Below are 21,932 nucleotides of genomic sequence, written 5' to 3'. Positions count from 1 at the left end.
TCCCTCACTATAGTTATACAGATATAATAAAAGTGAAAGAGTGTATCCAACATTGCTTTGTCTAAAGTGGCTTAGCCCACTTCGCCTGTGAGAAACAGCATCCACACAGAACTATGATTTTTCAAAATAACCACCGTTTTCTGGGCTGGTATCTCAGGGTACAATTTTCTGGTGTGAGGCTCAATGCATTGTAAGTTATTTGTCATGGTAGACTGTGAGACACCTACTGGAATTCTGGGACTTGGGTCCAACTCCCGTGATTCCTTTTACTGTATCTCATAATTTGCCTGTTTTTTTACAAGCCAGCACCATTTTTTCAAAGTTTCAAACAAATTTTCAAACTACAACCAGCCAGGATGCTGAGCACCTTGCTCCTGACCATTATTAGGGTTGCCAAGTGTCTGGTTTTCTGGTTGAAAAGGGGACCTGGCAGCATCTGGTCAAATGTACTGACCAGACTCCAAAAGTCCTGTTACTGTGGAGGGGGAGCTGGGCAGAGGCACCAGGTCATCAACCTGCTTGCCAGCCCCTGTCCAGCCGGGCCACCCCGTACCTGCATCTTGTGGGCAGGCAAGCAGCAGGCTCTGCATCAGGCTGAAATTCCCATCCAAGCCCTGGAACAGAGGGAGGTGGACAGGACCAAACAACGAGGAAGAAGGGGGAGGGGGGGGAGAATGGGGGCAGGGCCTCAGGGGCAGAGGAGGGGCCTCAGGGGGTCTGGTTTTTAGAAATAAGTTGGCAACCCTAATTAACACAAACAGGACACTCCAGATGTATTGGCAATTAAGCAGGTGGCTTTGAAGGAGATGGAAGATCGCCCCTGTGTTTTTCACAAATATGAAATAACACGAAATAAAACAAATAATATATGAAAGAAAAGAAAATGAAAAAACCCCATTCTAGGCACATGGTCGCATCACCCAGAGTAGGGAGCCAAGCTCAGACCCTGTAAGGCAAGAGCTGCTGCTGTGGGATGAGTGCAGGGCAGACTTGCCCAGGGCCTCCCACTGCTGAGGGCAAGACGCCCCCCTCCCCTTAAGCCAGACTTGACCCCTTCTCCCTCCACGTGGATAAAATGGATACCACAAACAATGGTGTGCGGATACTACTGGAGAATGAACAGCTACTTCTGCAGCTATTTCTTCATGACATTTTCTGGGACAGGCTTTACTCGGTGCAGCATTTCTTGTGGCCCCAGCCAGTCACTGGTGGGGTGGGACAGTGCTGCAAACTTTCAGGATGAAGAAGGGCACTTTCCTAGAAATCTGTGCAGAACTCAACCTGGAGTTGCAATGCTGGATCACAATGAGAGTCTCCCCTTAACATGGAGAAGTATGCAGCCACCGCCATATGGAAGGTCACCAACTCCAATTGTACCAGTCAGTAGCTAACCAGTTTGGTGTGGCTAAATTGGCAGTAGAGAGACTTTTGGAACATTATGAACAGCCGGAAAGGACACCTCAACCAAATGTTCCTGTGGTCCAGGGAACTAGGTCACAGGTGCAATGTGCTATTTGAGAACACGGTGCAAGTAAGGAAAATACATGTAATGTACTGAATGAAATGAATACAATGTAATGTATACAGTTTGTGAATTAATTTTATTAGGAATGCATATGGGTAGGAAGGGCTGGCTTAAAAATGTCATTGATACACGTGCAATGGTAAACAAAACTATTGATTTAACACATAACAAGAAAGAGCAAACTTAAAAAGCATTAAAATAGTACAGAAGTAACCAAGGTATAGAGTGAATATATGTTTATTAAGACAGGGACTCAAAAACGTGTAGGTGGGGATCGTAGGTGTTCTCTCCTTGTCTTGGGGGTTGAATGGTGAGGGAACTGTCTCTCTCTTGCAGTTGGGGAATGCAAGGGGGCTCCCAGTACACTGTGATCTTAATAGGCGGCAGCACAGGATTAGGTTAGAGAGTTACACATGAATACAGCGTAATATTGTTCTCCAGCAAACTTGTCTCCTTCTGCATCATGTCCAACATTCTTTCCTGCATGTCCCTTTCTCTGGTCAGTCAGTCCATGTGATCTCTTGACAGCTCCTCAGCATATGCCCTATTGTCCTTTCTCTCATTCCTGTCCTGCAGCACAAATCTTTCGCTCCGTTCCCGAGGGTTTTTTGCCCTCTGCTGGGACTCATTCACGAGGTCACCAAATATCTTCTTTGTCTTCTCTCTCTTCCCTCAGAGGATTGCCAGGAACTCAGCTACTGGTAACACCCCATTCGATGTGGGCTGTGCCATGCCACAGGCTAGGAGAACAGAGAAACCATACCAGTAGTTACTATACCAATAGAATAGCCACCATGCCGAAAATGACAAAATGTTACTTCTCTCCAAATTTTCTCAATTTTGGAATTCCATTTCCTTGAGTTCATCCCAACATGGGGTACGCTTGGATATAATACTTTTTTGAAGTTATTTTCCCTCTAGTGGGGTCCCCTGCAATATGGTGCAGCAGCACCCTTTAAATTAAAATTATCCTTACATTTTGTATATGTGTGTTTGCTTGTTTGGGGATAGGGGAATGGAAGGCATGTGTGTTCCCATGGGACAGGCTAATTGTTTTGTACAACCCTGCAGCCTGCCCTTAAGTTGATGAGTATTACTCTGAGCATGTTCAGAAAGCAAAGGACAACCAGGAAGATATATAGCATTGTTATTTGTTATTGGTCACTGAGCTGTTGCTGGAGTGAAGCATTACCTACATGAGTGTCTCTGGGCGGGCAGCAATGTCTTGTAGTGTGTGTGTCAAACTATCTCACTATCTTTGCTTAAAAGTCTTATTTCTAATTCTAAACCATCTGATCAGCATAAAGCACACTACAAAATAAAGAGAATTTTGCAGCTGTGATGCATGTCCTGTACTGGCTTTACCAATGCAATGTACTGCAATAAATGAGTGCTTTGTGAAAAGCTTACATGCCTTTTATAATGCCTACCACCACAAATGCCTTCAAGTCTATGTAATATGAAATGCCTAAAAGAACCTCTAGTGGCCAATTTATCTTGTTTACCTTCACATATATGAAAAAGCTCAAGGCCATGACTAAACTGTGGTCTTACATGAATTTTCTACTACTTCTTGCTTTTTCTTTCCCTACATTAAAACTGCCTTGGATGCAATTTGTTTTTACATTTTTCTCTCTGCCATCTAGCCACCACCTTGTGTGGTGCCACATGGGTGGTAGTGGATGGGGGCAGAGGTGGTTGAGGGATAGAGAAATTTAACATCAAGCAGCATGGGGAAGAGGTGGTGTGGTATGTTTTGGTCTATGGGAATAGGATTAAATATTTTGCCTGGGGAGAAAAGCTACTTTTAACTATTTGTATTTTCAGCTTGTATTTCCAGCTTCCATGCTGTTGGGGCCAGAAAAAAAACTGAGTAAGCCAAGGAGTAAGGGTGCTGCAAAGCGATGGACACGTCTGCCATCATTGTAGCAGCATCCACTAGACATGGCGTCGCACATCCAGCACCCAGAAGAAAGGTTTCCAAATCCCCCTAAGCAGGCACTAATGGGATGGATAATAGTAATACAGCACTTAATACTTACTGGATGAGATCCCCTCTGCAGCATTCTCACCCTAGCTCTCTGGCACGGCCCCTGGGGGTGTATCAAGCTGGGTCTCTGTTAAAGAGATCTTGGCTGCACAGGGGAAATTCCTCCTGGTCAGGTGTCCATCGTTGCCTGTGTAGTTTCCGAAGGTGTGTCTGTTTTATTACAGACCATGGCTCGGATGTCGACATATACCGGAGTTCTGTGGTGGCCTCTTTCAAAAGGCAAAAATTCAGTCCAGCTCTTCATAGCACACACATGTGATGGGAGCATTAAGGGAGGTCTTGTTTTTACCTTTAGCATTTTTAGTAATTCTGAATCAGCTGCTTGCTTTGGCACAGCACTGGCTAATGTCCCAGGAGTACCCCTTCTCCTGCATTTGCTGTGCTAGCTGCTGGTAGATCTTGGCATTCCGGTGACTACTGGACAGATGAAAGTAAACATATTCTTCTCTCCACAGGGCAAGGCAATACAGCATTCCCTGATGGGAACATGCAGAAGTACAGAGCGTGATGGCTTGAAAGGATTTGGTGTCTGTGAATTTATCACAACAGATGGCTATGGGTATATGCCAGTGTTTAAACAGAGGGGGGACATCCAGTCAAGAAGACCCCAAAACACCAGTAACCAGGCAGGCCAATGTAGATGTGTAGTAATGTGCAGGTAGGGATGGTAGTGGGAAGACTACCTGAAGCAGTGTTGTTCATCTGAAATGGAGATGTGTCCATACAAACCTTACACTTCTATAACTCATTCTGAAATAAAGTTATGTTGCTTCAAAGTGGATTAGTTATAGCTGGATAAGATGCAAAATAAAGCAAAAAGAGAGAATTTGTGTGTGGATGCAAAGCAATTTATACTGAAAAAAACTAAAGATATATCAAAAAACTTTCCAGTTTAGACCAGGCCTACGTTACTATGGGCAAACAAGCACAACAACTAAGGTCCCTATCCTGCAAACATTTATGCACATGCTTCACTTTAAGCATGTGACTAGTTCCCATTGAAATCAGTGGTACTACTGGTGAACTTAAAGTTGAGCACATGTGCGAGTATTAGAAGGATGGGGACCTAATTACACAGGTTAGCGAAGAGGCTCTGAAGCAGTATTCTGAATACGTCAAGGCAAACAGTACTAAAATGTCAAGTCATTAAGCAGCACGAGTAAAGTCCTACCCAATAGAATCTGAGGGGGGCACTGAAGAGTACGATCCAGATGCTTGGGTGGTCTCTCCTAAGGAGGCCTCCTCCTGCGATATTGGGTGGTGTTCAAAGAACTTGGAGACAAACAGCAAACTGTGAGGCAAGAACAAAAACAAAACAAAAACAAACCTAACTTGTGCAAAACCCAGAAGGTTCACAGCATAATATGCACAGAAGAAAAAAAGTTATGTATCAAATTCTAAATTTTAGAATAGAGAATGCACTGGCAGACTACCCTGTGCATTTTCACAAGTTGTTAGTTAACTGCAAGGGAGCAAGAGTTAGTGCCTTGAACACCTTTTTGCCTAAATTATTTTGAACTCTGAGTGCGAGAAATTGTAAAAACCTAGTTTCTAAGCAGTGTAAAAGCAGGCAACTTATATCTTCGTGTTAAATCACAGTAATTTACAAAGAAGATTGTGATCTAACCTTATATGGAAGGTGGTGCCATAATATTAAAAAGGGACTTTCAAATGGGGCCATGACTAGGATAAAACAACTGCATCCACAACTCTTAGTTCATTATCTAGAAGTGGCCAGGGGAATTGTGATGAATGCAAGCTGGAAGTAAAACTTTATTTGAAAAACATTTGGAAGCTTTCCCCAATGGGGAAGTCTTTTTAAATGGTTTTACTTGGCTCTGTTGAAACTGATCGGTACTAAGATCACTACAGATTGAGCAGATACCTTGGTTAGGAGTCCTGGTACAGAACAAATTAAGTATAAAAATTCAAGAACAAATGCATATTTAAATATTCTGCACTTTTCTTGACTCTGCTTGGTACTTTTTACCTAGGCATACAAAAACCACCAGTGGGTTTTATTTTTCAACCAAGCCTGCAGTAAAACAAATGTCAACTTCATCTAATTGATCAAGAAAGTCCAATGTTATCTGAGACCAAATTAACTGTAGCTGGTCAAAGATAATACACCTGCATCTAAACACATTTAAGTGAGGCACTATCATTCCCCTGATAAGGAATTTTTTTGACCGGATAATAACATATGTGACCAAGGCAAAGTTTGTTTTGCTGAATCAAGATTTCAGCCCTCCTATTCATCTTCTAAGAAAGAGTTTCTCAGCACAAACAAAAAACTTGAACTGATTATTTGAACCAGCACTGAGAAAAAAAGAACTATATACTCTCACCACAAGAGCTTCACTATTTTATATTCTCAGACACTTCTTTTGACTTTTTCAATTACATCTGCCAACTAGTTCTTGTGTCATAAAGAAACTCAACAAAAGTCTGAATTAAAGAACACAGGAGTTTTGATTACTTACTCAAGCTGGTCATAATTAACACACATCAGTGGCACCTCTGTACTACAGCGCTGGTGAAATTTATAACCGCAAGTCTGGCATCGGAATCCCTGGAAAAGCAGCTTTCGACAAAAGTCACAGAATGCTAAAGTGAAGAACGTCTTTCGTACCTGTAATGTCGAAAACAAACAGTTAGATAGTTAGATACTTTCGTAATATGACAGGGCTCTATGTTTCCACTAAGATACTACTGGTTTCAGAGTAGCAGCCGTGTTAGTCTGTATCCGCAAAAAGAACAGGAGTACTTGTGGCATCTTAGAGACTAACAAATTTATTAGAGCATAAGCTTTCGTGAGCTACAGCCCACTTCATCCACAACTATTTCACATTTGGGGACAATATATACCTTCAAGTCAGCAGCACTGCTATGGGTACCTCCATGGCCCCACAGTATGCTAACATTTTTATGGCTGACTTAGAACAACGTTTCCTTAGCTCTCGTCCCCTAACACTCCTATTCTACTTGTGCTACACTGATGACATCTTCATCATCTGGACCCATGGAAAAGAAGTCCTTGAAGAATTTCACCATGATTTCAACAATTTCCATCCCAACATCAACCTCAGCCTAAATCAATCCACACAAGCGGTCCATTTCCTGGACACTACTGTGCTAATAAGCGATGGTCACATAAACACCACCCTATACCGGAAACCTACTGACCACTATACTTACTTACATGCCTCCAGCTTCCATCCAGGACACACCACACAATCCATTGTCTACAGCCAAGCTCTAAGTTACAACCACATTTGCTCCAATCCCTCAGACAGAGACAAACACCAACAAGATCTCTATCAAGCATTCTTAAAACTACAATACCCACCTGCTGAAGTGAAAAAACAGATCGACAGAGCCAGAAGAGTACCCAGAAGTCACCTACTACAAGGACAGGCCCAACAAAGAAAATAACAGAATGCCACTAGCTGTCACCTTCAGCCCCCAACTAAAACCTCTCCAGAGTATCATCAAAGATTTACAACCTATCCTGAAAAATGATCCCTCACTCTCACAGATCTTGGGAGACAGACCAGTCCTCGCTTACAGACAGCCCCCCAACCTGAAGCAAATACTCACCAGCAACCACACACCAAACAACAGAACCACTAACCCAGGAAACTATCCTTGCAACAAAGCCCGATGCCAACTCTGTCCACATGTTTATTCAAGTGACACCATCATAGGACCTAATCACATTAGCCACGTCATCAGGGGCTCGTTCACCTGCACATCTACCAATGTGATATATGCCATCATGTGCCAGCAATGCCCCTCTGCCATGTATGTTGGCCAAACCGGACAGTCTCTACGCAAAAGAATAAATGGACACAAATCTGACATCAGGAATCATAACATTCAAAAGCCAGTAGGAGAACACTTCAACCTCTCTGGCCACTCAGTAAAAGATTTAAGGGTGGCAATTTTGCAACAGAAAAGCTCCAAAAACAGACTCCAACGAGAAACTGCTGAGCTTGAATTAATATGCAAACTACATACCATTAACTTGGATTTGAATAGAGACTGGGAGTGGCTGGGTCATTACACATATTGAATCTATTTCCCTAAGTTAAGTATCCTCACACCTTCTTGTCAACTGTCTAAATGGACCATCTTGATTATCACTACAAAAGTTTTTTTTCTCCTGCTGATAATAGCTCATCTTAACTAATTAGCCTCTCACAGTTTGTATGGTAACTTCCAACTTATCTGTAGGTATATATATCTCTTACTATATGTTCCATTCTATGCATCCGATGAAGTCAGCTGTAGCTCACGAAAGCTTATGCTCTAATAAATTTGTTAGTCTCTAAGGTGCCACAAGTACTCCTGTTCTTTTTAAGATATTACTGTCATCTTGCCCTGGAAGATATACCTACAACTCTGTTTTTTGATCTTGGAAATATACTTTTATATACAATAACCAATATTATTTTAAACTCATAAAGATCTTATACTTGAAGTAATCTTAGCTTTAAAGAATTATGGCATCTTCTCAACATCTTATCAGACTAATATAGACACTAATATAGACACTAGACGAAGTACCCTGGGTAATAAAAATGGAAGAATTTAGGACAAAGTTTTCAAAATTTGGTGCCTAGTTAGTCAGCTAAATCCATACTTAAGCATCTAGATAGAAGTAGGTAGATTTTCAGAGGTGCGCATAACCATACTTCAGTAGGAGTGTAGAAGCATTTGGCACCTTTGGCAATCAGATTGCTTTATTTAGCTGCCTAAATATGGATTTAAAGTGGCTAACTTTTAACATCCAAGTTTGAACATTTTGATCTTTAGCCTCTAAGTGCCTACAAGACTCCCACCATCAGAATTAATGTGCATCACTCCATGAGCAGTGAAGACAATGGCCACAGGACTATGAAGCAAAGTCAAAAGTATTCCTGTGTCAGAACTATAAAAGAAGCACCCCTATTTCAAAGATATGACTATTGCAGGCATTTAACCTAAGAAAAATTTTAAAATATATATAGTTGAAGGAGAAAACAACTCAAAGATATATAAACAGGATGTCCCAAAACACCTTGTAAATAGTGGATTTGAGAGAAGGCCTCTTTTAGAGGGTTTTGTTTGTTTATCTTTATCAGATAACCCCCTTGCTCAAAAATCAGAGGATTGGGAACATTCAAATGGTTTATAATTAGACGTGGAGGGTTTAGATTTTTATCGGTAAATGTCAGTAAACGTTAATGTCACCACACACATAAAACCAATAAAAAAATATTTTCATTAATAATTATTTCAATTTACTGACAGGCAAAGTAAGAAAAATGCTGCTTGAGAACTCATTAGAGTTTGATTTAAGGATATTTACCTTGTATATTTTGACATGTGATGTTGACAAAAGTGTTTTAACAGTCATAAAGCTTTAACTTTTTGAATCTCAACATCTATGACCATTAAATAATTATTGTCTGACCGACCCCACTCATGAAAGCTCCCATAATTTCCCACAACTTCAATATTTATCAATGTAAATTTTCACAAAAATAAACATTGATATTATCCATCAAAATTATTTTTTTTTTTTAAATCAAATTCTGCCCAAGTTATTTATAATTTTGTTTAGTAAAACCTGGAAATGTTTGTAATTGTAAAAAAGAAAACGCTACACTACAGAGCCACACTACAAGGCACAAAAGTTGTGTTCTATTTTGGTTCCCCACCTTAAAAGCACAACTAGTCTAAAAGTAACACAAGCAAGATTTCTGACCGGTAACAATCAAAAGTTTTAAAGGATGCTGTCAGAATTTTTATAATAGCTTTTATGCATTCATTTAATGGTCCATTGTTTATATAATCCACCCTAAGCCTAAAAATAAAACAGCTTTCATTTAGATTTTGCCCTTTTCCGTGTGGTAAATGTTATTTCCAGATCTGTGTATGGACCTAGAATGATCCAGAGGGCTTCTGTGTAACAGCTTCCACTCATGTAGCACCTCATCGGGTCAAAACATATTTGTGCACCGGCATCACTGATGATGTCAGCATAGCCCTGGGAATAAGGTTCATTAGTTAATTGCTGCTGCAGAGTCAGCAGGGAAGCACAGAACACATTTTATAGATACAGCTATACAAAAATAGTGGATTATTATTACTACTCTGCAATGCAGTGGTGATTTAAAAACCCTAGATACATAGATTTCGGAGGTTGTCTCCTACTAAGATACGAAAATATTAAGGAAAGTCAAGTTGGGTTTATTTTAATGTCAATTATCTCAACTGCAATAAGATTTAGTTCATTTGAGTCTGTTGGATTAAAACCTCTTATGCAACAACCATCCCCACCAACAGATAAAAATGTTTGTTCAAAAACAAAGTTATTTTGATTTAAAATGTTCAAAAGTAGATTTAACTCTAGTGAACGTTTTAGACAGTTCATAATGCAAAGTACATACAAAATTGTGTGTGGTAAGCGGCACATTCTCCAAGACTTCCACGTGCAACTCCTCTCCTGTAAGCCAGGAAATGTCAGTGTCCCAGCCAATGGGCTTCTTCTCTCTGAAGTGTAAACAAGTCATTTATGGTTACCAACCTGCAAGCCCTTGCAAACATTATGCTAAAGATGTGAAAAGTTATTATTGAGAGGTAGTGGTATTGTGGGAGGTTTCCTATCCAGTCTTTCACTGTTAGAAATGTAAATGGCAAGAAATTAATCTGAGTTTACCCCAAAATAAATTGCATCACTCTTGGACAAACAGCAGAGTAAAGAGATGCACTCTTTTCTTCAAACCAGCTTCAGCAAAGATCTACAATGCAGAGAATGGCTGGTCCTTTAAGTCCAAAACTGACAGATACTTTTCTATCCATTCAAAGAAAAAAAGAGTGTTTGTGTGACAATTTGTCCCCATGTTGTATACAGTATTGTTGTAGCCGTGTCAGTCCCAAGATATTAGAGAGACAAGGGGGGTGAGGTAATATCTTTTACTGGACCAGCTTCTGTTGGTGAGAGAGAAAAGTTTTCGAGCCACAGAGAGCTCTTCTTCAGGTCTGGGAAAGGTACTCAGAGGTCACAACTAAATACAAGGTCGAACAGATAGTTTAGCATAAGTAGTTAGCACATATTCACCTTGAATGTTCCCTTAGAATAACTACTTATGCTAAACTATGTGTTCAACCTTGTATTTAGCTGTGACACCCTGAGTACCTTTCCCAGACCTGAGGAAGAGCTCTGTGTAACTTGAAAGCTTGTCTCTCTCTCCAACAGAAGTTGGCCCAATAAAAAATTTTAAAATGTTATTAAAGCAAATGTTAAAAAAAATTATATAATACATAGATTGCGAAAAGAGTGTTTGTACATCTGGGTATAGTCCTTAGATTATTCACAAATACAAAGTTTGTTTTTAAAGTCATATGATACTTAGTACATGGCTACACTTGCAGATGTAGAGCACTTTGAGTTTAAATCAGCCTTCATAGAGCACAGTAGGGAAAGCGCTGCAGTCTGTCCACACTGACAGCTTCAAGCACACTGGTGTGGCCACATTTGCAGCACTTGCAGCGGCATTGAGAGTGGTGCATTATGGGCAGCTATCCCAGCATGCAAGTGACTGCAACGTGCTTTTCAAATTGGATGGGGTAGGGTGGAGTGTGACAGGGAGTGTGTTGTGTGTATATAGAGAGAGTGGGTTTTGGGGGGGTGAGAGCGTGTGAGCATGCTGTCTTGTAAGTTCAGACAGCAGCAGACCCCCCCTTCCTCCCCCGCCTCTCTCTCTCACACACAGCATTCCACACTAATGGTTGCTTTGTCTCGGAGCAGATAAGCAGCCAGCTGTCAGAAACGGAGCTTTGAAAGGCATATCCACATTCCTGCAGCGATTCCAAAAAAGTGACAAGAGTGGCCACTTGACTTAAGGGGATTATGGGACGTTTCCGAAGGCCGATCAGAGCGCAGTAATGCAACACCTCATTCACACTGACGCCCAGGGGTTATAGCCAAGGCGCAGCAAACGTTATTCCACTCGCCGCGGTGGAGTTCCAGGAGCTCTCTAGCCATGGAGTCAGAGCGCTCTACGTGCCTTGCCAGTGTGGACGGGTAGTGAGCTAGGGCGCCTGGGGCTGCTTTAATGTGCACTAACTTGCAAGTGTAGCCAAGCCCATAGAGTACATAATCAGCAATAACCCAAATTTAGGTGAATAGATTTATATCACTTCCCCTACTTTGTCTTTCTCATTTGTCCCCATAACAGACTTTCAGAGGGTTTACTAATTTGGAAGAATGGTAGGATTTTAATTAGAAGTTTAAGGATGGAAATTCATATTAAGAGCTATTTAGTTTGAAACCCAGTTCAAGTAAAACCAAATAAAAGTTAAAAATTCAAAACAACCCTACTTCATAGTTTAAAATAAGATGTTTTCTCATAGTTTTTCAGCTAAAATAGACCTCAGGAATAACAGCCTGTTGCATTCTGTGAAGTGCATCCAAGAAGGGGTGGAGGTTAAACATTTTCCCATAAACTTTTCATATGTCATAGCCTTCTTCTAGGCACAGTTTTGTGGCTATCACCCCATATTTTGTTTTGGCCCAAACCATCTTAGCACAAACTAAATAGTTCATTCTGAATTTAGTGAGATTGATCTTTACCTTCACAATGTTGGATGGAATTGGCCCATGCTGCTTTACTCCTAGAAAGAACCCTGACAGCGTAAAAAAAACCATACCCCATATAAACCATACCCATCTTGTATTCTGTAAACAGCACAGCATTCTGGGATAAGACCCCTCATCATCAGAGCTTTCTTTAGACTGTCCCGGACTGTCACCCCACATCTTGCTGGAACCTGCAAGGTCAAATATAAGACATAAGCATTAGAGAAAGAGATTACAATTCATTCTCATGGTTGAAGCAAACTAATGTTCCACTCCCTAAAAAGTACACAAAATGTTCAAAGCACCACAATTTTCATTTTTACAGCACTTCATAGAATCCTAAATAATAATTTCTCAAAGTACTTTGCACATTGTGGACATTGTGTAAACTGCCTACAAACCACACCATTATGAATTTCATATCAAACCAAGCTCAGCTGGACATGAGTGCCACCTTAAATTTCTAATGACATTTGAGAGAGAAAACTTGACTTGACCCTGGGTGACCTTCTATCTTTCCCATTTTGCAACAGAGATGGCAAAAAGATAGGTAACTAAAAGCTATTTATACATATGATAATTTTGAAGAGCTTGTACTGCAATTAAGTGGAGTGATGTGTCATTTGGAACTAAAAATAAACAGGCAATAGCCTTGGATGAACTAGCTTGAACTGGACTACTTGCCATAAGTTTATAAAATAAAATTTGAAATAAAATACAGATATCTTAAATGGAAAATACCAACTTCAAATCTAGTCCATTTAAAAAGAGGAAAAAAAGAACTAATAGTGCTGTCAGGTAACACATCTGTCCTTGAGGCCCCAGCCAATATTTGTGATTCTACAGACACATTTTCCTATTTGTAAAGAATATTTTTCTTTCCCCTTTTGCTATTTGACCCACATGAGCAGAGAGGAGTAGATGAATACAAAGGAAACAGATTAAAATTGACCAAACACAAAGTATTGTGAAATGCACAAACTATACAATTCTCTAACATAATTTTTCCTCTAATCTCTTCCAGGTACGGTGATCTTAGGTGTTTCTTGTAACAGTAGTTAAGCTTTTTAAGAACGAACTGTGATTTTTAATTGACAGTGTTCCTTAAGCAATCAAGAAAGGACAAGATATATTAGGGTGTCTAAACATATCTAACACTACCATTTCACTACTTCTGGTGCTATTTACTGAACAGGGTTTCATTTGCTGATATATACACCAGTACTTTCCCTTCTGCTCATCCCTGGTATTTTATTTTTTCTGTAATGAGCCAGTTCTATGCTAGGAAACTCCTTAGCCTTAACTAACCAAAAAGCCAGTCAGACCACATGAAATGTAATTATTTACAGCTTACTAGGGGCCCGATCCAAAGCCCACTGAAGTGAACAGAAGTCTTTCCATTAACTTTAAAGGATTTTGGATCAGGGCTCAGTTGAGCAGCTAATATTTAAAAATTCTAAAGGTAGATAGAAGCTTGTGTCTCCTACTTAAAGATAACAATGACAATCCTGTTTCAAGTGTCCTGGTGAATGCTACTTTACTGAGGTTACACTACTTATTGCACTTCTATCCTCTACATGTATGCTCTCCTAGAAGAAAGAAATGGAAGTGACCTTCTTGGTCATGGTCCTTCTCCCTGTCAATGTAGAAACTATTTTACAGACAAATGTGTGTCAAAGTTTCTCTTGCTAAACAGCCTAGACCTTCGCTTCCATAAATCCACCCCATTATTCCAAAATACACCATTTCACCAACTTCCCCCTTTATAGTATTTACACCCCACCCTTCAATTATTTGTAGAATTATGTTCTCCCCCCTTCTGCCCCCATGTACTTGTTATTTAGCCAAACTGTTACAGGTGGGGCTTGTAGCAAAGCCTATTATTAAGGTTGTCCAACATTTCCCATTATAAGACCCTGAGTTCAAATGCTTATAATATTGCTAAACTTTAACGGTTTGGGTTGAAATTTTCCTTGCTAGGTGTCTGCCTCACACTGATTTCGACTGGAAAATTTCAACCAAAATGGTTTAACCATTTCCAACAGGGCAGCTAGGGAAAAATACATTATGCCTATGTTAACAATTTTTTGAGACCTTTTCTTTGAAATGCTCTAGCGTTGGCCAGGGACTTGAAATTTGGCAGGGGGTGGCCTTTATGTCAGGGCTGTGCCTTTTGCCATCCCTGTGAAAACTCACCCAAATTTGGCCAGGTTATAAGCCTTTGAAAAAAATCACAGTTTGCACATGCTCACTAGAGATTTACTAGAGCTTAACACCTAAAACCTCCAAAAATTCTATCCTCACTGAGCATGCTCCATCCCCTTCCAGCTTCTCATGCTGACCAGACTGTGCATACACCATCCCCACAGAGCAAATGAGCATGCTTCCACCCAGGGGGTTCAAAAGGCTTTACCCATAATGGCTGTTCTGGTCTGGAAACAGGGAGCCTGTCTATCCTGTGCTCTCAGTGATCCCCCTGGTGGCGATCTAGACAGTGTGGAGAAGGACGAAAGCCAGACGAGGGAAGGAGTAGATTGGGACAAGGAGTCTAGTGAGACTGGGGGGATGGAGGGTGGGAGAGAAACTGTGACTGGGATTTGAAGGAGGGAGACTGAGTCTGGTCTGGCAAGGATACTGGGAGAGAATAGGGCAGGCTAGGACTGGTTGGGTGAGGAGGTAGGGGAGGCTGGGACTGGGAGCTGTAGGGGTAGAGACTAGGACTGGGAGCCAATGAGGAAAGAGAGGTGTGGGAGAACAGGACTTGGAGCCAGCTGGGGCAAACCTAGCTGGTTTCCATTAAAATTTTTGAATGAATTGGCATGTTCCCACAGAATGTTTCAATTCCATCAAATCAAACCTTTCTGACAGCAAACTGCTCACTGGAAAGTTTCAGACCAGCTCTAATCGATACCTTTATATTCCTATCCAAGATAGGCTGAACTAAATTTTGACTTTGGTTTCAGTGAGACTACATACAATGCTTTATTAAAATTCACTTATCTATCACTTTCCCGTCTTATCCATTTATTCTGTAATTATATAAAAAAATTAACTAAGTTAGTTTGGCAATATTTATTGCTTATAAACTCAGGCTGCGCATTGCTCATGTTTGTATTATTTCCAAAGTCTAGTGATTTACTTTTTCTGAATCTAAGTTACTTATATGCACTCTTCCCAACGTGCAGTTTGAGACAATCTCAAGTAAAACCAGAAGAGAAATTTAACAGGCCAGTTCTCCTTCTGAGCCTCAGCTAATATTTTTTAATCAAGGATAAATAGAATTGTTGCTGGGACAAATTATTTTCTTACATCAGCAGGAGAGGGTATTGAATATATATTATAAGGGATAAGGCAGGGATAAGGCAGTGTAGATTGTGAGCTGCATTAAGTACTTAAAAAAAAAAAGTAAGTTCCATCATTTTTAACAAATGACTCAGTTTAACCCATTTGACGCACCTTTCATCAAACATTCAGGAAAGTATTTAGCCATGTGCCTAGCTTTATAGGTGTAACTAGTCCCAATGAAATGAACAGGATTACTTGTGCTTAAAAACCTTCCTGAATCAGGGCTGTAGCTCAAATTAATCTATTTAGACAATCAATTGTTCCATTTCTCAGTTCTTATGTTCTTATCAAATATTTGCAAAGTGGGTATGTGTATTTGCAACCATATGGCTGAAATACATTTATTAACCGCAGTTGTAAGGATCTAGGCAGGTGTCTAGAAATGCTTTATTTCAGTAAATCTGTGTTAAATTCCTGTAACACTGTAATAAGAGGATATGGGGCTATACCCCTGAAGTAACTCTTGCATCCATTTCCTAACATCAGATCTTTCACTTTGGGACATTCCCAGGAGATAGAAAGCTGGTTCCATGCTGTTAAGCGAAACTATATGATGGGTTATTTTGCTGGATGAAGGCAAAAAGCACATATGCTACTGAGTGCACAGAGACATGGACTCCTGGATGGACGCTTCATCCAAACTGCTCATTTGATACTTCGGGGCTTTGAATTTGAAGGGTCTTTGGTTGGCTCCTGAGGAGAGGAAACAGGACCAGAGAGGAGATCAGACAAATAGGCAGCAAACAGGAAGGGAAGCACTGCAGGGCTCTTATAAGATTAGGTTTTCCCTCTGGGAGTAAGAAACAAAAGGGTTACTGAAAGCTATTGGTATGTTTCTTTTATGTTTAATCAGGTTAAATAAAAGTTGAGTGGTTTTTCAAACCCAGAAGTCAGAGATGTAATAGTTTTGAAGAAATCTACATGGCCCTGGAAGTAGAGTTAGGAGAAGCAGCCAGGATTGTCCAATATTCACAGGCAAGCGTCTTGAGAGGAAGCTGAGGGATAGTCCCCTAGAGCCACTAGTGTTGAACAAGGCATGGCCCCAGGAAGGGGCAGGTCATGACACACACCATGGTATCCTTTTTAGTATTTTACTATGAACTGTGTCAATTTTGTTTGCAAGACTGGCATGCCAAAAGTAAAATGAGGTTACTTACCTGTAACGGGAGGTTCTTTGAGATACATGGTCCCGATCTGTATTCTACTGAGGGTTATGCGCATGTGCCACATGCCTAGAGACAAAGCTTTTGAAAGCAGTACTGTTTGGTGGTCTGCGCATGCACCCTGTGCCACCTTGTGGTCTCCCCTGAGGCAATAAAGGATGCAGTGGGCCACGAGCATGTCCAGATCCTTCTCTACTGCAAAGCTGTTGAATCCGGAGCAGAGGGGAAGGAGGATGAATTTGGAATACAGATCAGGACCACACATCTTCAGTTACAGGTAAGTAACTTTGTTTTCTTCGAGTGATGGTCCCTATTGAATTCCAGAGAGGCTGATTAACAAACAGTGCCTATGTGGGAGGATGGTGCGAGGAGACTGTGGAATGGAGGACTTCTCCTCTGAACGAAGCGTCCAATGCAGAACCATACATTACAGCGTAGTGTACGGAAAAGGTGCGTACCAAACTCCACGTGGATGCCTTGCATATGTCTGCGAAGGGCACGTTGTGGAGTGCAGCTATAGTTAATGCCTGCACTCTCATGGAATAACCCTGAATCCTTTCAGGCGTAGATCGTCCCGATAATTGATAGCAGCACATAATGCATCCTGAGACCCACTTGGAGATTCTCTGGGTGGAAATGACTTTCCCTTTCATTCTCTCTGCTATGGCAATGAAAAGCCGAGGAGATTTCTGAAAGGGCTTTGTCTGATCAAGATAAAAAGCCAATGCCCTTCGAACAACTATCGAGTGAACCATCTTTCCTCATTTAAGGCATAAGGCTTGGGGAAGAAGGTAGGTAAATGTATGGGTTTATTGAGGTTGAACTGGAAAACCATCTTGGATAGGAACTTGGGGTGAAATTGTAAAGAGACCTGGTCTATATGGAAAGTGGTGAAGGGGGGGTTAACCATCATGGCTCCCAGTTCACCATCCCTCCTTGCTGATGTAATGGCGACGAGCAAAATTACTTTCATCGAAAGGAGAGATAGTGAGCATGAGGTCATAGATTTGAAGGGGGCGGACATCAACAAGGTGAGGACTAGGTTAAGATCCCATTGGGGGAGCGATAGGCTGAATGAGAGGGTATTTTCGCAGAAGGCCCTTCCAGCACCATACAGTTAATGGGTGGGTAAAGATTGAATGGCCATCCACTGGTGGGTGAAAAGCACTAAGGGTAGCTGTGTGCACCTTAATGGATCTGAGAGCCAGTCCCGAGTCCCTGAGATTAAGGAAATATCCAAGAGTAGTGGGATGTCCACCACTTCAGGGACAAGGCCCTTCTGGGTAGCCTAGGCAGTGAAACACATCCATTTGGCCTGATACGAGCGTCTTGTGGACTTCTTCCTGCTGCTTCAGAGGACATCTTGCACTGCCAGTGAGCATTCCTGTGCTAGTGGAGGTGTCCATCCAAAAACCAAGCCATCAGATGAAGAGTGTGCGGGTTGGGGTGTGCGGGCTGAGTCTATTGTTATGTTGGGTCAGTAGCTCCAGGAATGTCCAAAGTGTGAGTGGGGGGTTGTTCGACATGCAGAGGAGAACCGGGAGCCAAAATTGGCGAGGCCATTAGGGGGCAGTAAGGATGGCTTTTGCTTTCTCCCATCTGATCTTGTGGATCACTTGTGATACGAGGAGTGCCGGGGGGGGGGGGAGGCAAAATCTGTCAGATATGACCAATCGAGGACTAGGGCATCCGCTGTGATTGAGTTCCAACTCCTCCCCTTGAACAATATTGGGTGCATTTGGTATTGCTATGGGATGCGAAAAGATCTCTCACTGGGGTTCCCCCGCGATTACAGAGTCATGCAACTCTCATTCATGGTCAGTTGTACAGTTTCTGCTGAGGACATTGGCAATCATGTTTTGGGTGCCCAGTAGGTAAGCTGCTATCAAAAGAGTATGGTGTGTGATGCACCATTCTCAAAGGTGTATAGCTTATACACACACAGTATACTCGGGATCTTTCCCCCCCTTTAGCAGATTCATTTACCATTAGAGAGAGAAGAGAACTTCTGGTGGCATGTGGAGCAGAGTGTGCATGGGTTGATGCATGGAGGAGTACACCCTTTGTAGCCAGAGTTGAAGGCACCGCAGATGTAGGCGAGTGAAGGCCATGACGTATGTACTGGCTATTCTCCACAGCAATTCCTGGAACTGGCTATAGTTGTCCGGGTGGGGAGGAGGGGACTGAAGAGGCGGCTCTGTCTGGAGACGATGAGGGATGTCTCTCCAGATCCATTGGTACCGTCAGAATCGGGCTAATCGGTGTGTCATCCAACACTATGTTGGAGTGCCTACCTAACAAGGTTGCGGTGATGAAGTGGGGGAGTTCTCCCAATCCAAGTGGGATCATTTGGAGGTTGATTATGGGGGCCACAAGCTGCAGTATGGCCAGCTCGGTTTACCCTGTTGTTGTATAGCCTCTGACCATGGTACCGGATACCAACTCTGCGGGTAAGGCAAGGTGGGGAACTGCTACAGTGCTGTCAGAGCCTTCTGGCACTTGTGCTTCCAGAATGGGAGTGGTGGATCATGTCAGACAGCAGTATCGTCTGAATCAGAGGAGTCAGAACCTCAACAAATGGCTGTGCGGTCGGAACCACCAGAAAGGGATGCAGCAGGAACATAGTGGGGGAAGGGTCCCTTCGACCTGTTGATCGGATTGAGAGTCATGGAGACTGTAGTCCCTCTAGAGTGAATAACTCGTGGGAACCTGAGGTATTTCCAAGTCTCCCAGGGGTCAATGGCATCTGTTCTGCTGGAGAAGTCAGTATCGGGAACTGCAACTGTCTGGAGACAGATGGTTCTCGGAATGCTGGTGGAGTTGCCAGGCCCATAGTCGGTACTGGCAGATGTGGCAATCGGTACAGCCATTTCTCGGTCTTGTGAGACTTGGAGTGCGTGGTTCCTTCATGGACAGAACCCAAGGGTGATGCAGAGTCCTTCTTAGACTTGGAGGAAGACTTACTGCCATGCTTATGGGCATGCTTCCTTGGTTTGGCCCCAATGCAGGGTCCTTAGCACTGGTACTTGCGGAGCCTGATGGAGGATCCGTGGCTGGGTGGTGCTCTTCACCTGTTCAGGCCAATGTACAGGGGGCTTCACTGACCAGGATCCAATGCCAGTCCCATGACAGCTTCCATAAAGTGTTTCCTGAGGTGGAGAGTCCAGTTCTGCCGAGTACAGGCAGGAAAGGAAAGGCAGATGCTGCACCCAGACACGATATGGGCTTCCCCCACATAGTACAAACAGCGTTGGTGCTCGTCATTGATGGAAAACAAGCAAGGGCAGTACGCACAGGTTTTGAGCCCCTGCATCTTCGGCATAATCCAGTACCCAGGCCCAGCGGGGGCAAACACCACCAAAGCCAAGTCCTAAATCAGGTACAAAAGGAAGAATCGAACAGAAAACAAACAAACAAAAAATGCAGAACAAATAAATCTAAACTACTAACAGTACTAAGGATAGTTTTGAAAAGTGTATTACAAGGACAAGAGAAATAGAAGCTCCAACTCTGACCATGTGGTGGTGAAAAGGAACTGGAGATGCCGGCAGCCCGCTGTGCCCTTTATTGCCTTGGATGAGAACACGAGGTGGCACAGGACACGTGTGCAGACCGCCGAACAGTACTACTTTTAAAAGCTCCAGCTCCGGGCACATAGTGCACGCACATAACCCTCAGTGGAATACAATAAGGACCAAGGCTCCAAAAAGAATCAGAATTTCTACTGGTTTTCTCTCCACGAGAGAGAAGTTATAATGCTAGCCACTGTCAGCCACATTCTTCCTCCAGTCCTCAGGAGTGAGCTGCTGGCTCATTTCTTTTTCCCAATTTAACTTTATGTTGTCAATGTTGACCTGAAGTTCTGTAGAAAAAAAGTGCACACAGTTTGGCTATTTATTTTTACCAGAGATCTAACAATCTTGTCATTTCAAACTGTTTCTAAATCTGATGAGGTTCAACAAGGACAAGTGCTTAATAGAGTCCTGCACTTAGGACGGAAGAATCCCAGGCACTGCTACAGGCTGGGGACCGACTGGCTAAGCGGCAGTTCTGCAGAAAAGGACCTGGGGATTACAGTGGGTGAGAAGGTGGATATGAGTCAACAGTATGCCCTTCTTGCCAAGAAGGTTAATGGCACATTGGGCTGCATTAGTGAGAGCATTGACAGGAGATCGAGGCACTGGCGACGCCACATCTGGAGTACAGCATCCAGTTTTGAGCCCCCCACTACAGAAAGGATGTGGACAAATTGGAAAGAGTCCAGCGGAGGGCAACAAAAATTATTAGGGGGTTGGGGCACATGACTTATGAGGAGAAGATGAGGGAACTGGGCTTAGTCAGTCTGCAGAAGAGAAAAGTGAGGGGGGATTTGATAGTAGCCTTCAACTACCTGAAGGAGGGTTTCAAAGAGGATGAAGGTAGGCTGTTCTCAGTGGTGGCAGATGACAGAACAAGGAGCAATGGTCTCCAGTTACAGTGGGGGAGGTCTAGGTTGGATATTAGGAAACACTATTTCACTAGGAGGGTGGTGAAGCACTGGACTGGGTTACCTAGGGAGGTGGTGGAATCTCCATCCTTAGAGGTTTTTAAGGCCTGGCTTGACAAAGCCCTGGCTGGGATGACTTAGTTGTGGTTCGTCCTGCTTTGAGCAGGGGGTTGGACTAGATGACCTCCTAAGGTCTCTTCCAACCCTAATCATCTATGATTCTATGATATTTTTAAATACAAGGCCTGATTTTCTAAATTTATTTTTCTCATGCAATTGTATGAAAAATGTTAGCTCAGTTTTGTCTAATTTCATATATTTTAGTACTGTACATCATGTGGAATTAGTTATAATATGTGGGATATTATACCTGATGGAGTCTATTTTGAAATATCACTAGGAAGTACTAGTTAGACAGTCATATCTTGTCACATTTTCAGCACACTGGAAAGCCATGGATTCTTTCTTGTAAAATGGTGTGTGACTACCATTTATTAGTCATACAAAATTCAGTTCATATTAGACCAGGTGTTTGTCTTTGGGGAAGGTGGGGGGAGAGAAAAAGGTGTTGCTTAAAGTAACTACTTCTGCCTTCAAAACTTTCAGCTGTTTTCTTGCTAAAACATCTGAGATCCAGGCTACCATTGGGCATTTATTTCTTACCCAGAGCTGTTCACAGGACATTTAGCAAGTCATCTGTTAACAGCAGTGCACGGTAAAATTAACTGCTCCCT

The 21,932-nt window shown here is 42.2% G+C and overlaps 1 protein-coding gene and 1 long non-coding RNA gene across 7 annotated transcripts in view; both read right to left on the bottom strand.

Moving 5' to 3' along the window:
• The window catches only part of BRAF (B-Raf proto-oncogene, serine/threonine kinase), a 135,417-nt gene that overhangs the window by 45,808 nt on the left and 67,677 nt on the right, over positions 1-21,932 (bottom strand). For all 6 annotated transcript variants that reach the window (XR_005222412.2, XM_037879076.2, XM_037879057.2 and 3 more), the window contains 4 exons: positions 12,292-12,395; positions 10,013-10,115; positions 6,059-6,207; positions 4,747-4,866 (listed from right to left, as the gene is read on the bottom strand). Coding sequence is in view for 5 of the 6 variants with exons in the window: in XM_037879076.2 (XP_037735004.1) it covers positions 4,747-4,866; positions 6,059-6,207; positions 10,013-10,115; positions 12,292-12,395 (476 nt within the window). In the remaining variant the exon portion in view is untranslated. The remainder of the gene's footprint in view (positions 1-4,746; positions 4,867-6,058; positions 6,208-10,012; positions 10,116-12,291; positions 12,396-21,932) is intronic.
• On the bottom strand, positions 1,583-4,739 carry LOC122464754. The gene is made up of 2 exons (XR_006289082.1): positions 3,568-4,739; positions 1,583-2,265 (listed from the first exon to the last, which is right to left on the bottom strand). It is a non-coding gene; the product is annotated as an uncharacterized LOC122464754 (long non-coding RNA).

This window comes from Chelonia mydas, chromosome 1 (assembly GCF_015237465.2).
Source record: "Chelonia mydas isolate rCheMyd1 chromosome 1, rCheMyd1.pri.v2, whole genome shotgun sequence".
Classification (NCBI taxonomy): Eukaryota; Metazoa; Chordata; order Testudines; family Cheloniidae; genus Chelonia; species Chelonia mydas.
Note: the sequence above shows the minus strand (reverse complement) of the source record. Positions and strands in the feature narration are given on the sequence as shown.